General features: G+C 43.5%; 1 protein-coding gene across 4 annotated transcripts in view; it reads right to left on the minus strand.

Moving 5' to 3' along the window:
- Window positions 1–370: 370 nt before the first annotated feature.
- Window positions 371–15,579, minus strand: part of ZNF106 (zinc finger protein 106) — a 172,553-nt gene continuing 157,344 nt past the window's right edge. For all 4 annotated transcript variants that reach the window (XM_033950714.1, XM_033950713.1, XM_033950712.1 and 1 more), the window contains one exon: window positions 371–5,984. In XM_033950714.1, the coding sequence (XP_033806605.1) occupies window positions 5,928–5,984 (57 nt within the window). In that variant the 3' untranslated portion in view covers window positions 371–5,927. The remainder of the gene's footprint in view (window positions 5,985–15,579) is intronic.

Genomic DNA, 15,579 nt, shown 5'->3' on the forward strand with positions numbered 1-15,579 from the left:
TTTCTTCAGGACCCCTAAGTTAAGTATCTAGATGGTTAGGCACCTAACTTCAGGACCACTTACAGAATCTAGACCAAAACACCCATAGGCAGTTTCTTATAAAGTTGACTTATAAGTCAACTTTATCTTTTCATTAGGAGCTTTCAAAACACTGCACTTAGCAGAAAGATTTTTTACATTCACATCAACGGTAGGAATGTGAATTATAGACTAAATGCTATCCAAAAACAGTTGCATTATCATTGTGTATCCAACTGTTTATTTTCTATCTTCTTTTTTTCCTGCATGTGGTGTTGTCAACTAAACACCTGTACCTGACCAATTTTCTGATTTCATTTATGACCCAAGGATTGGAATGAAAAAGAACACAAACAAAGAAATGTACTTTATTTCTTATCGTTTTGTTTGTTTTACAAATGTTTGGTTAACGAAGTTCACAGCTTTGCTATCATGATGGAGGAAAAGTTGAGTCCATGTATAGAAACATGATTTATACACATTTCTCATGAAATGCCCAAGTCTAAGATTCCCTAAAGCAGTAGAGCTCGATCAATCTCTGACCTGTCCCCCAGTTAGTTTTTCAGGATAGCCTTGATGGTCATACATGATATAACTGCATACATTAGAGGCGGTGCATGCAAGGATCTCATGCGCAGTTATTAGGGATAGTCTGAAAACCCAGGCACCAAGGGGCCGCAGAGAATTCATCCGAGCACCACTGGAGTAGAGGTTCAACAGCCAGGAGTGCTCAGTGGCTACAGTCGCCTACCGACATTCTGAAATCAAAATGCTGTTCATTGTTTCATTCTTGAAAAAAACTCGCAAATCTCCTATGGATTCTCCAGGGGGCAAAGTATCCAAATGGGTTTTTAATTTTGCACTGTATACGGTTCTAACTGGAGATTATTTTGACCTTCGGAAAATCAAGGTAGTGACTAGCTCACATCACATGAGAAGTTTGATTTGTAACATGGGATGACTTCAACATGTTTAATTGACAAGTAGTTGAAGACTATGGAAATTTAAAGAACAGAGGTTGTAAGTTTAAGCTCTTAAAGATGTTCTGTTAACCGCCGTTGCTCTAGCATTTTATTTTAATACCTCTTGCCTTTCCTCACTCCTCTGGCATCTCTACATTCATCTCATGCCAGTTCTTATTCAGGAGTTACTAGGGGAGCCCAGTAAACTGCGCTAGAAAATAAATACGTACAAGTCTTGTTTTTAATCCCTTCCTTCAACTGTATTTTTTTGAAATGTCTTCAAAAGTAGCCAATAAAAACAGACTACAAAACAAACACAAATGAATAATTCACTTTAGAATCTCACACAGGGAAAGAATTTATTAAAGTGAAAAGGTCAAATTGTTTAGCAAGTTTCTGCTTGTATTTTAACAAAGAGATGTTAATTATTGGCCTTTCTTTTTGTACAATTAAAAAGCTGTGGCACAGATTTGCTAACACCACAGAAGCATGTGGATGGCAAACTACGTCAAAGGTTTTTCCCCTCCCATGTCTGGCACCTTAAAAGGGCAGGTTAGGTTTGTCAAACATCTGCTTGACTAGCTAAGTGCACTGCCTTGGAGTTCACAAGCACTTGTGCACATTGAACAAAGATACCTGAAAGCCTGTGTGCTTAGATGATGCCAGGAACCATAGTGTGAACTGCAGTACTCAATCCTTTTAATAGTCTAAACACTGAATACAAATCTAAAATATTTTAGGGCTGAATTAAAAAAATATAAAAGGCCAAATGGAAATGTCCTGGTATTCATGTGAAGATCCCTTTCCAAAACAGCAATAAAATTAACTAGGAGGATGGTTAGGGGAAATTGGAAATAAAACAAAAAACAAAATCACACACACAACCGAAAAGCTGTCAGCATTTCTCTTATGTAGAGACTCAGCTGTCATGTTCTAAATGCTTAAGTAGCTAAATAGAAAACTCTTTAATACCGTATGTGTTCTGCAGGTGAAAAGAATCAACATGTGCTCTAAATGATTTCCCCCCCTTAATAGCGCATAGATTATTCTTTTCTATCAGGTAATCAATCAGTTCTTTCTCTCTAATCCTAAATCCAGGGTTCCCAAACTTAATCTGGTATTCAGTCAGGTACTCAGAACATCCACCACGATTACGCACAAAGAAAATCTGTATAGACTGGAAACCCAACATATCAGAGTTTACCTCATTCATATTCATGGAAGGCATCTTGAAAACACAACTGGCCGTGGGGTCACTAGGACAAGTTTAGGAACTGCTGACCTACACTGCCTGCATCTTCTAGATTGTGAGCTTTATGAGTTCCAACTTTCAGCCTAAACCGACTCACATTAAGTTGCATACACAGGTTACAGAGATGTAATGTTACATAAGCTACAGTTCAAATCTAAATTAACTTACCACACCACAGATATAATGGTAAAAACGGCTGCTAACATCTCACATTTAAAAGACAAGCAAAACAAAATCCAGTCCATGGCTGCCTCACTATTTCTATGTTGAGTGCAGTCACTTTTCGTGCAAGAAATGAACCAAACCTATATGTTGTGTAGTGTCTCATTCCACATGCACACTAAATTCTAGAATTCACTAGAGGGTTTTCTCCAGTCTGCTCCAGGTCTAGCACAAAATCAGACACATAGGCTTCCAAGTTATGCGATCTACAGATTCTCCAGAGTTGACACTGGAAAGCCTACTCCAAAACCTTTTATCACCCATCCCTTTTGCCTTCCAAAACAAATCTAGGCTGTCACTCTACAGGTACCCATGCCTTGATAGATCTCCTCTAAGCTACTCATAGGTACAGATGGCAGGCCTTCTCTCTTCAGCACATAAATGCCAGGAAAAGCTCAGAAAAGGTAGAGGCTCAATCACAGGAAGTAATTCTATGGCTTATAAAGCTCTGAAGTGTTTTTCCCACTAATTCCTATATTTTCTCAACACCATCTTCTGAGGTAAATCACTTCCCGCTTGACAAGAATGATTTCCTGCCGGATTGTGTGTGAACTCTCTACGCTTCCCTGGTTCAGCTCTGTTATCTCCCATCTTCCTGAAGAAAACAAGAGTCACACAGTTAAAGACTTTTATAACTCAATCAAACTGAAGAAAAAAAACAGATACCAAGTCCACAAAAAATAAAAATAAAAAAAATGCATAAACAAGACTGGTAGAAACCATACCATCACAAAAACACTGTAGTGTAAACTTGCACACATTCTCCCAAGAGAAACCGAAGTTACCACCACTTTCCAAATTTCCAAAAGAAAACTTCAGGAAGCAGAGCAAAGCACCTAACCAAAAACAAAAACTCCAACCACACATACCCCTTCAATCCCTTATTACGGTACAGGCACTGCACTCCTGAAAACACTCGCACAACATGTGGCTCTACTCCTGCACTTCAAACCCGTCCAGTTTGTGACAGCTCTATTAGGGTTCTCCACTCTCCCTGGGTAACAGCCAGTGCTGGAAGGTTGTCCCCTGCACCTGAAACCCTTCACTTGTCAGTCTTTTTTTTTATGACCTTAAAGGCCTTCTTCCTTGAAGGAGCTAGAGGGGCCTGTAAAAAGCAGGCACCATGACAGCTCACTGCAAAAGGAAGAGCCTGCAAAATGTAAAAATTCACAGGTACTGGGATTAGCATGTTAGCATACCAATCCACCCAGTTTCACGTCTCAATAAAAACACAGGCCCTGTGCACACTAGACTGAGGCTCTTTATGGTTTTCTCTTACACAATTAAGTGAAAAAGTATGTGTATCTTTAAAAAAAACAAAACCCAACACTTATCGATAAGAAAAAAAAGTATAAAAAAAAAAACAAAAAAACCCCCAAATCCTCCTGGTTCAAAAACTATGAACAAATCCAGTAAAAGGGGGCACCTTAATGTTAAGTTAAAGAAAACACAACAACCAATAAAATAAGACCAGAAATTTGTTTCAATTGCCTGTAATTCAGGATAAAGGAGGGGTTAAGACATGCAGATGTGAGAGAGTAGGTCTACTCTAGACTTTGCAGCACCCTGGTCATTACGTTGAACATTACCAAGGGCATTAAAGATTCCAACAGAACCTACCAAGATCATGTTATTAGCATCCATACCAAAATGATGATGGTCTGTTTTATGAAGAAAGCAAAAAAAATAAAAACAAAAACACAACAACCACCCAACCAAACAACATTTTATGCCAAAATATGGCTGATCATACACCCAAAATGAAATGACAACACCAGGATTTTCTACTCTCCTCTTATTAGGTAAAGCATAGCGAGCTGAGAGCCTCTCAACCATAGGACAGTGGCTCTGAATGGGGGAGAGAGGAGGAACAGGAAGTAGAACACTTCCTTCCTTTATAAGAACTCACCCAAAGAAACCAACAACACAGAAAAAGAAAACCCAATACAAAGGCAACGTTCATAAGAGAAACACACATCAGCTACCTTCAAACAAGAAAAGGAAGTGTGCTAGGAACCCTAAATTTGCTTCTTTCATTTGGTCTAGTCAAGTCTGCTCCTGAAAACCGATTTGTACCTTCACCCTCTACTCAGTATCCCGGGATCAGAAAAACCCAGATTGCACTGGGCCATAGGCTACTGGAGGTTGTCCCTTTCTCTCTTCTTGCTGCACATTTCCTAAATGAGCTCTATGACAAGCTAGAATCAGGGTGATCCAGATTACGCAAGACCAGGAGAACATAGGGATACATAGAGAATCACATGATTACAGCAGGAAATTTACCAGGCAGAACTGCTGGGACTCCAGAGGTCCAATCTTGTCCTCCACTGTGTATGCACTCCAAGGTAAGTTGCCCAGCTTTAAGTGGACAATAACACTGTTCATTCTTCCCTGCCCCCCTTTGGAAGATATTAAAATGGGCAGATATGATTTCTGCCCCAAAATATAATAGCAGGTATGCAACTAAATTACTGAACTGTAAAGTTAGGAACCTGATTTGGATAATAGGTAATATATAAATTGATTGTATACTCAATCATTCACTGAGTTAAGTGTGAAAGGACAGTAATACCAGCATCTTGATCAGGATATCTCAAGGTGTGGGGGGAATGGCATAAGTTACTGGGCAAAGATCTAGCACCACAAGCTATCGGTATCCCAAAGCAAGACTGAGTCAAGGCTGCTAGAGTACACCGATGTGTTAAAACGAGATTGTCTGCCATGGTCAGTAATTGCACCCTTGGTCTTTTCTGATGCTACCTGAATCATCTTAGGGTTTAAAACCCATCATAGTTAGCCTGTGCTGTGATAAAAATCAGTGTTTAGCACATACTGTAATCAGAAGGCCTCTTAGTTTCATAAGCTGATGAACAGCAAGTAAAATAAGCCATCTGAAATTCACACCACCCTGCCTCTTCCCTCCATAATTTAGGGACTTTTGGTGTTGACATGCTTGGTAGCATGTTAGAGAAGGGTATATTGAATTTTGGTCAAGAAGGATGGCCAATTTAGAGAGATTTTGGTCAGAAATCTAAAGCACGAAAGACTAAGAAAACCTGAACAGATGCTGTTTCTTTAGTCACTATAACAATAACACTCTAAGGCTTATTTTTCAAAAGAATTCTTATCTTCCATTCTGTGCCAATGGCAAAAAAGCTTTTGAAACTGGGCCTGCTGGCTTTTCTCTAGTGTTATTAGACTCAGTGTTGTCTTATTGGTGAGAAATCATAGCATATGCCTCTAGTAAGAGGAAAAGGTTTGAGCTCTCTGTGATTAATTAAACTGTTTGTTTCAAGCATCAAAATGCCACTTCACCTATACTACTCCACAAACCGTGTGTCTACATTAAGGCAAACAGATCTCCACTGACACGTCTGGGAGAAACAGTGAGAAAGGTGAAAAGAAGATGCTTAATGCACAGAATAGCTCGGATGTATAAATATGCTTCCCAATGTGGGAGGTGAAAGGCTTGTTCATGTGTCCAGCTTGCTATCATCTTCAGCATGCTGTTCGATGTGACTAACAGCGTCCTGGGAAGGAAGCAAAAAGGAAAACAAATCAGCAAAGAATGGATGGGCAAGTTTCAAATGTAAAAAGATGGATGTGCAATGAAACCATATTTTGACTCTGAGGGATCGAAAACGGGCTTATGAAGTGATATTGCTATTAAATACAGCTCTTATCTGGAAGAAACGAGGGATGCATGAAGTCTCTGAGAAGCATGTGCATTTTTCAGAACCACAAACATCCACAGACGTGCGTATATCCCAGAGTATGCTCCTTTAACTCTGGGTGTAACTATTTCCCCCTCACAGATATTTAACTTCATATACACAAAACCAGAGCTTCCTAAACTTGTCCTAGGGACCCCCAAAGCCAGCCAGATTTCCAGGATATCCACAATTATTGTTTTACCCAGTATATACATTTCCCCACATATATTCATTATAGATATCCTGAAAATCTGATTACAGTAGCTGTGGACAGGTTTTATAACCCCTGGATTAAACATAGTTAAACAATCATCTGTCTAATTGTAACCAAGATATATGCAGCATTTGCATAGCTGAGGAAGTAAACGAGACAATCTACTAGACCCTAGTATTTCTCAGCAATTAGGCTACTACAGACCTCTTCTGGGACATGCGCTTTCCCAAAAAATTCAATCTTCTCAGATCCCCATCTTTTCCCTGACATGTCTGAAAATCACATTACTGGGGAAGAGGGGTGGCACACAGACTTATCAGTCTGATCAGCTTTTTTTTTCCCTTTGGAAAATGAATCAGAAACGCTGTTTAACTGCACATAACATTTTTCTCATTTTATTCATTATACTCAGTTTATTCCACCATGCTGCCACAGATGTTGTTTCTGGCTTTAACAATATATATATATATATTTCTTAGTGACTATAAAAAGATTAGGTTCTTACCTCGATAATCTTTTTTCTTGTAGATGTGTCTAGTGGTCTTGGGCCCAAGATTCACTAAACAGGATCGGTAAGACCGTGTGGGTCCATTCCACTCCGATTTTTCACTAATTCTAAGAGAACTATTGAGGCACTAAAAATTTTGCATGCAAATGATTCACGTGGAGGTTTCTCGTAATCCTCACTCTCCCATCAGATTGATCGCTGCGAGAACAACTCTCAACCGTGCGCAGAGCCGGCAGGAGAAGCCCCAAAGCAGCCTCCTGACACTCAACTGTTCAGGGCAGGAAACCTTCTTTTTTAAAAGGACACAGCTGCTGTGTGTGTGTTACACACGCACAATATCGGCACAATTTAAAAAAAGCCCCCCCGCCGATGATGACCCTCTCCGATATCCCCCTGACAAACCGGCACCCAGGACCGACCCTCCTCCCCCTTTGCAGCAGCAAAATCGGCAGGAGGGATGCCCACTCCCTCCTGCCATGCTGGTCCCACGCACCCCATGGGAGGGGCCTTAGGCCCCCTCCCCATGCATCACATGATGCACCGAAGAGGGGAAGGACCACCATTTTGGATTGGCAGGTCTCAGAGTTGGGAGGGACTGTGTCTCCCTCCTGCTCTCTTCACAAAAAGGTAGTAGGGGGGTATCAGTTCAGAGGAGCATCTGGTGGAAGGAGAGAGTGGCATCCCTCCAGCCTTTTTTTGGGTGGATAGGGGATGGTACGGGGGTGGCTTCTGGAGCACCAGGGGGGGCCTAACGTTGGCAGGAGGGAGTGGGCATCCCTCCTGCTGTTTTTGCTGCTGCAGGAGGGAAGGGGTCAGTCCCATTTGTCTGAGGAATGTTGTGGAGGGCCATCATCGGCGGGAGGCTTTTTTTCATATGGAAGATATTGTGCTGTGTGTAACATACACAGCATCTATGCCCATTAAAAAAAAACAGGTTTGGCATGCTATAAACATTTTTGTATCGGTGGGCAGATCAGCGACTGGTCATGACCAGTCTTTTTTTGGGATCATTCAAAGCGATAACTTTTATTTTGTGCATCAGGAAGTCATGTTAGAGTATCAATCACTCTGCTAGTTTACATGGCAGTTCAATATTAATGAACTGATTTGCATGGTCGGATTGGAGAATGAGCGATCGTGCAGAAAATAATGCGGTGAGCCATTTTTTTGTATCGGGACCGTAAATGCGATCGTTGCTAAACCAGTCAAAACTGTTTAGTGACGACAGACAATCACTGACTTTAGTGCATCTGGCCCTTGAATGCTAGGGTTTTGCATCTGAACCTATAATTTGTTTGCAGAATGCTGTCAATCATCTTTTAAATCTGCCTCCTTCCCAGGGAACTGTTCCTGCTCCCTCAGTTTGTACAAAAGCAATCAAATAGCACTGTAATGACAGGCAAAACCAGAAAGAGGAAAATGGGGAAAAATCCCTGACAGTTCAATTCTGTTCTGCTCTATAACACACATATCCATTAACATAACATTCAAGTAACTGATCAAAACGGGTACAAAATCTGTGTGCAACCAATACTAATCTTATATAGAGCTTGTAGCTACTTGTATGTCCTGCTAACACAGACATTACATTCTTGAGTGTTTCCTTTATGTATATTCCCTCAATTCATCTGAGAAACAGCCCACTGATAGGGCAGGGCTTCAGGACCACTAGACACATCTACAAGAAAGAAGATTATCGCAGTAAAAACCTAAACTTTCTATCTAGCGCAATGTGTCTAGTGGTCCTGAACGCTAGGGACGTACCAAAGCAGTCCCCAGAGTCTAGGGCGGGCCTGTTAAGACTGCCTTAAAAACAGAGAACTCAAAAGTGGTGTCTTTCCTGGCTTCTACATCCATCCTATAAAATCTGGTAAAGGTATGAGGGGTAGACCAAGTAGCTGCACTACAGTTTTCCTCGGGCAAAACCACCCAAGTCTCTGCTCATGAGATAGCAACTCTTCTAGTGAAGTGCGCTTTCAATGTGATCAGCAGATGCTTACCACAGCCCACAAACACGGAGGAAATGGCCATTTTAATCCATCTGGAAATCAAGGCTACGCCTGGCTCCATTTCTTGGCATGACTGGTCAAACCAAAACGGTGATCCAATACATGAAACTCATTGGTAACTTTGAGGTATTGGAGAAGCACTTACTTGACATCCAGCAAATGCAATACTTTATCATTTTTCTTAGACCCCGTAGGGTGAAAAGCGGACAAACAGACTTCTGGTAGATTACAGGACCAGAAGCAACATGGATTCCCTAGAGGTAGGTCTTGTCAGACAAATCTGATCAATTTCTTTGTCTGGATGACCAGGAATTGGATAGAGGGAGTGCGCTAGATTTTAGCAAAGCCTTTGATAGTGTCCCACATAGACATCTAATAAATAAACCCGAGTGCTCTCGGGACGGGCCCCAAAGCTACGGGCTGGAACAAGAACTAGTTAAGTGGAAGATGGCAGAGGGTAGTGGTCATTAGGGATCACTCTGAGGAAAGGGATGTTATCAATGGTGTGCCTCAAGGTTCTATTCTTAGGCCTGTTCTTTTTAACATTTCTATAAGCAATATTGCTGAAGGGCTGTCAGGTAAGATTTGCCTCTTTGTGGATGATACCAAAATCTGCAATAGAGTAGACAACTTGGATGGTGTGAATAACATGAAGAAAGACCTAGAAAAGCTTGAAGAATGGTCTGAAATTTGGCAGCTAGAATTTAATGCCAAGAAATGCAAGGTCATGCATTTGGGCTGCAAAAATCTGAAGGAACAGTACAGTGTAGGGGGTGAAGAACTTATGTGTACGACAGAAGAGCGGGACTTGGGTGTGATTGCATATGATAATTTAAGATGGCCAAACAGGTCAAAAAGGTGATGGTGAAAGCTAGAAGGATGCTAGGATGCACAGGAAGAGGTATGGCCAGTAGGAAAATGGAGGTATTGATGTCCCTATATAAGACTGGTGAGACCTCATTTAGAATATTGTGTAAAATTCTGGAGACCGCACCTTCAAAAAGATATAAAAAGGATGGTGTCAGTCCAGAGGAAGGCTACTAAAATGTTGAGTAGTCTTCGTCATAAAGTTTATGAGGACAGACTTAAAGATCTCAATCTGTATACTTTGGAGGAAAGGCAGAAGAGGGGAGATATTAAAAAGATATTTAAATGGCGTAAATGCACGAGCCTCTTTCATTTGAAAGGAAGCTCTAGAATGAGAGGGCATAGGATGATGTTAAGAAGTGATAGGCTCAGGAGTAATATAAGGAAATACTTTTTTTTTTTTTTTTTTACAGAAAAGGTGGTAGATGCGTGAAACAGTCTCCCAGAAGAGGTGGTGGAGACAAAGACTGTGTCTGAATTCAAGAAAGTGTGGGATAGGCACATGGGATTTCTTAGAGAGAGGAAGCGATAATGGTTACTGCAGATGGGCAGACTGGATGGGCCAATTGGCCTTTATGTGCCATCATGTTTCTATGTTTTTAAATAAAAATCTAGGGATTTTGAGGCAGATGGAGGCTTTAGAAAAAGAGATACTTTAAAATCCAAGATGGTCGCCGCCAGTATAATCATGCCAAAAATGGCCCATGGGGACTTCCCTGAAGTATAAAAAATGCAGGTGGGGGACCTTGGCTCTAGTTGCAGAAACCTTCAAAATTCACTTTTGGAGACCCCCTCCCTTGATTTTCCCCATAGGCTATAAAGCACAGTTACTTACCGTAACAGGTGTTATCCAGGGACAGCAGGCAGATATTCTTGACTGATGGGTGACGGCACCGACGGAGCCCCGGTACGGACAATTTTAGAGTGATTGCACTCTAAGAACTTGGAAAGTTCTAGTAGGCCGCACCGCGCACGCGCGAGTGCCTTCCCGCCCGACAGAGGCGCGTGGTCCCCAGTTAGGATAAGCCAGCTAAGAAGCCAACCCGGGGAGGTGGGTGGGATGCAAGAATATCTGCCTGCTGTCCCTGGATAACACCTGTTACGGTAAGTAACTGTGCTTTATCCCAGGACAAGCAGGCAGCATATTCTTGACTGATGGGTGACCTCCAAGCAAACAAAAAGAGGGATGGAGGGAAGGTTGGCCATTAGGAAAACAAATTTTGCAAAACAGATTGGCCGAAGTGTCCATCCCGTCTGGAGAAAGCATCCAGACAATAGTGAGATGTAAAAGTATGAACTGAGGACCAAGTAGCAGCCTTGCAGATTTCCTCAATAGGAGTGGAACGGAGGAAAGCTACAGATGCTGCCATAGCTCGAACTCTATGGGCCGTGACAGAACCTTCCAGTGTCAGTCCGGTCTGAGCATAACAGAATGAAATGCACGCTGCCAGCCAATTAGACAATGTACGTTTAGAAACAGGATGTCCCAATTTATTCGGATCAAAGGACAGAAATAGTTGGGGAGCTGATCTGTGGGGCTTAGTACGCTCTAAATAGTAAGCTAGAGCCCTCTTACAGTCCAAAGTATGCAGAGCCTGTTCTCCAGAATGAGAGTGAGGTTTCAGAAAGAAGACAGGCAGAACAATGGATTGGTTGAGATGGAAGTCTGAGACAACCTTAGGGAGAAACTTTGGATGTGTACGCAGAACCACCTTGTCATGATGAAAGACTGTAAACGGTGGATCAGCAACTAGTGCATGTAGCTCACTGACCCTCCTGGCAGAGGTAAGAGCAATAAGAAAAAGTACCTTCCAAGTAAGAAACTTGAAAGAAGCGGTAGCCAAAGGTTCAAATGGAGGCTTCATTAAGGCGGAAAGAACCACATTGAGATCCCAGATCACAGGAGGGGCTTTGAGAGGTGGTTTCATATTGAAAAGACCCCGCATGAATCTGGACACCAAGGGATGAGCCGAGAGAATTTTTCCATGGACTGGCTCATGAAAAGCAGCAATAGCACTGAGGTGGACTCTGATGGAAGTAGACTTGAGGCCAGAGTCAGACAAAGAAAGAAGATAATCTAACAAGGTCTCCACTGCAAGGGAAGTGGGATCATGATGATGAAGAAGACACCAGGAAGAAAACCGTGTCCACTTCTGATGGTAACATTGCAGAGTGGCTGGTTTCCTGGAGGCATCCAGAATGGAACGAACGGGCTGAGACAAAAGAGTATCATGAGAAGTCAGCCCGAGAGAAACCAAGCTGTCAGGTGCAGAGACGGAAGGTTGGGATGCAGAAGGGTCTCCTGATGTTGCGTAAGCAGAGAAGGAAACAGTAGAAGAAGAAAAGGCTCCCTGGAACTGAGTTGAAGTAGAAGGGAGAACCAATGTTGCCTGGGCCACCGTGGAGCAATCAGAATCATGGTGGCTCGTTCCCTCTTGAGCTTGAACAAGGTTCTTAACATGAGAGGCAGAGGAGGGAAAGCGTACAGGAACAGATTGGACCAATCGAGGAGAAATGCATCCGCTGCCAGACGGTGAGGAGAGTAGAGTCTGGAGCAGAAAAGGGGCAGCTGGTGATTGTGAGGAGCTGCAAAGAGGTCTATCTGAGGAGTGCCCCATTGAGCGAAGATGGACTGTAGAGTTAAAGGATCGAGTGTCCACTCGTGAGGCTGGAGAATTCTGCTGAGCTTGTCCGCTAAGGAATTCTGTTCTCCCTGAATGTAGATAGCTTTCAGGAATAGTTGGTGATTTGTTGCCCAAGCCCAAATCTTCTGGGCTTCCTGGCACAAGAGGCGAGAGCCTGTCCCACCCTGCTTGTTGATGTAGTACATTGCAACTTGATTGTCTGTGCACAGCAGGAGGACCTGAGGAAAGAAAAGATGTTGGAAGGCCTTGAGGGCATAAAACATCGCTCTGAGTTCCAGGAAATTGATGTGATGTTTCATTTCCTGGGCTGTCCAAAGTCCTTGAGTTTGGAATTCGTTCAAATGAGCTCCCCAGGCATAAGGGGAGGCGTCAGTGGTGATGACAAGTTGATGAGGAGGTAGATGGAACAGAAGACCTCTGGAGAGATTTGAGGATATCAACCACCATTGTAGAGACTGACGAAGAGATGATGTCACAGATATGTGTCGTGAGCAAGGATCCGTCGCTTGGGACCACTGGGTAGCTAGGGTCCATTGAGGAGTGCGCAGGTGAAGACGTGCAAAGGGTGTGACATGGACTGTGGAGGCCATGTGACCCAAGAGTATCATCATTTGCTTGGCAGAGATGGAACGTTGTGGAAGTACCTGCTGACATAGAGATTGAAGAGTTTGAAGACGGTTGGACGGCAGGAATGCTCTCATGAGGACTGTGTCCAGCACCGCTCCAATGAATTGAAGTCTCTGAGAGGGGATGAGATGAGATTTGGGTAGATTGATCTCGAACCCCAGAAGTTGTAGAAACAGTATGGTTTGGTTGGTGGCCAGGAGTACTGTTTGAGATGAATTGGCCTTGATTAACCAATCGTCCAGATAAGGAAACACCTGAAGGTGGTGGGAACGTAGAAAGGCAACCACCACAATCAGACATTTGGTGAACACTCTCGGAGAGGAGGCAAGACCGAAGGGCAGCACCTTGTATTGGTAATGACAATGATTGATCATGAAGCGGAGGTACTGTCTGGAGGCCAGATTGACGGGTACATGAGTGTATGCCTCTTTGAGATCGAGGGAGCATAGCCAGTCGTCTTGATGGAGAAGAGGATAAAGAGTTGCCAGAGAAAGCATCTTGAATTTCTCCTTGACCAAGCATTTGTTGAGATCGCGAAGATCTAGGATGGGTCTGAGATCCCCTGTTTTTTTGGGGACCAGAAAATAATGGGAGTAGAATCCCTGCCCCTTCTGATCTAGAGGAACTTCCTCTATGGCGTTCAGAAGGAGGAGGGATTGAACCTCTTGAAGAAGGAGAGAAGACTGAGAGGTGTTCGAAGCAGACTCTCTTGGCAGACTTTGTGCAGGACGTGTCTGAAAGTTGAGAGAGTAGCCGTGGCGGATGATGTTGAGGACCCACTGATCCGATGTGATGTTCTCCCAACGGCTGATGTAATAAGAAAGACGTCCTCCTATGGGTCGAGGGAGAAGAGCAGATGGTGGAATACTGGCTATGCTTTGGAGAACCACGTCAAAAGGGTTGGGTAGACTTTTGTGGTGGAGGAAGTTTCACCTGTTGCTGCTGGGCTGGCCTAGGTGGTTGTCGCTGTTGCTGGCGCTGACCTCTAGGCTGTTGAGTAGCCGGTGGCAAGGGACGGGCAGCATAGCGGCACTGGTAGGCGGATTGTTGGCGAAAAGGCCGAGCAGGTGGAGTCTCTTTCTTAGTCTTCAGGAGAGTATCCCACCGAGTCTCATGGGCAGACAGCTTTTGTGTAGTGGAATCCATGGACTCTCCGAAGAGCTCATCACCTAAGCAGGGAGCATTTGCTAGGCAGTCCTGATGATTTACATCGAGCTCTGAGACTCTGAGCCATGCCAACCGACGCATGGCAACAGACATAGCCGTGACCCTAGAAGTCAATTCAAAAGTGTTATAAATTGACCGAACTAGGAACTTTCGTAACTGGAGAAGAGAGGAAGAGCAGGCATGAAAAGCAGATTTCTTGCGGTCAGGGAGGTACTGTTCAAAAGCAGCCATGTTTTGAATGAGGTGCTTTAAATAAAATGAAAAATGAAAAGCATAGTTTCCTGACCTATTGGCTAACATGGCATTTTGATATAAACGTTTGCTAAATTTGTCCATTGACTTTCCTTCTCTGCCAGGAGGGACTGAGGCATACACACTAGCTCCCGCTGATTTCCTTAGTGTGGATTCTACCAAAAGAGACTCATAGAAACATAGAAATAGACGGCAGATAAGGGCCCACAGCCCATCTAGTCTGCCCACCTTAATGTCCCTCCCCTACCTTTGCCCTGTGAATAGATCCCATGTGCCGATCCCATTTGGCCTTAAAATCAGGCACGCTGCTGGCCTCAATCACCTGTAGTGGAAGACTATTCCAGCGATCAACCACTCTTTCAGTGAAAAAGAATTTCCTGGTGTCACCTCGTAGTTTCCCGCCCCTGATTTTCAACGGATGCCCTCTTGTTGTCGTGGGACCCTTGAAAAAGAAGATATCTTCCTCCGCATCGATGCGGCCCGTAAGATACTTGAACGTCTCGATCATGTCCCCCCTCTCTCTGCGCTCCTCGAGCGAGTATAGCTGTAATTTGTCAAGCCGTTTTTCGTATGGTAGATCCTTGAGTCCCGAGACCATCCGGGTGGCCATTCTTTGCACCGACTCCAGTCTCAGCACATCCTTGCGATAATGCGGCCTCCAGAATTGTACACAGTATTCCAGGTGGGGCCTCACCATGGATCTATACAATGGCATAATGACTTCCGCCTTACGACTGACGAAACCCCTTCGTATGCAGCCCATGATTTGTCTTGCCTTGGACGAAGCCTGCTCCACTTGATTGGCAGACTTCATGTCCTCACTGACGATTACCCCCAAGTCTCGTTCTGCTACCGTTTTTGCTAGGATCTCGCCATTAAGGGTATAAGACTTGCATGGATTCTGGCTGCCCAGGTGCATAACTTTGCATTTTTTGGCATTGAAGTTGAGTTGCCATGTCCTAGACCATCGCTCCAGTAGGAGTAGGTCGTGCATCATGTTGTCGGGCACTGAATCTTCGTCTGTTGTGCATTTGCCCACTACATTACTCAGTTTGGCGTCATCGGCGAATAATGTTATTTTACCTCGAAGCCCTTCTGCCAAGTCTCTTATAAAGATGTTGAA

This window comes from Geotrypetes seraphini, chromosome 7 (genome assembly GCF_902459505.1).
Source record: "Geotrypetes seraphini chromosome 7, aGeoSer1.1, whole genome shotgun sequence".
Taxonomy (NCBI): domain Eukaryota; kingdom Metazoa; phylum Chordata; class Amphibia; order Gymnophiona; family Dermophiidae; genus Geotrypetes; species Geotrypetes seraphini.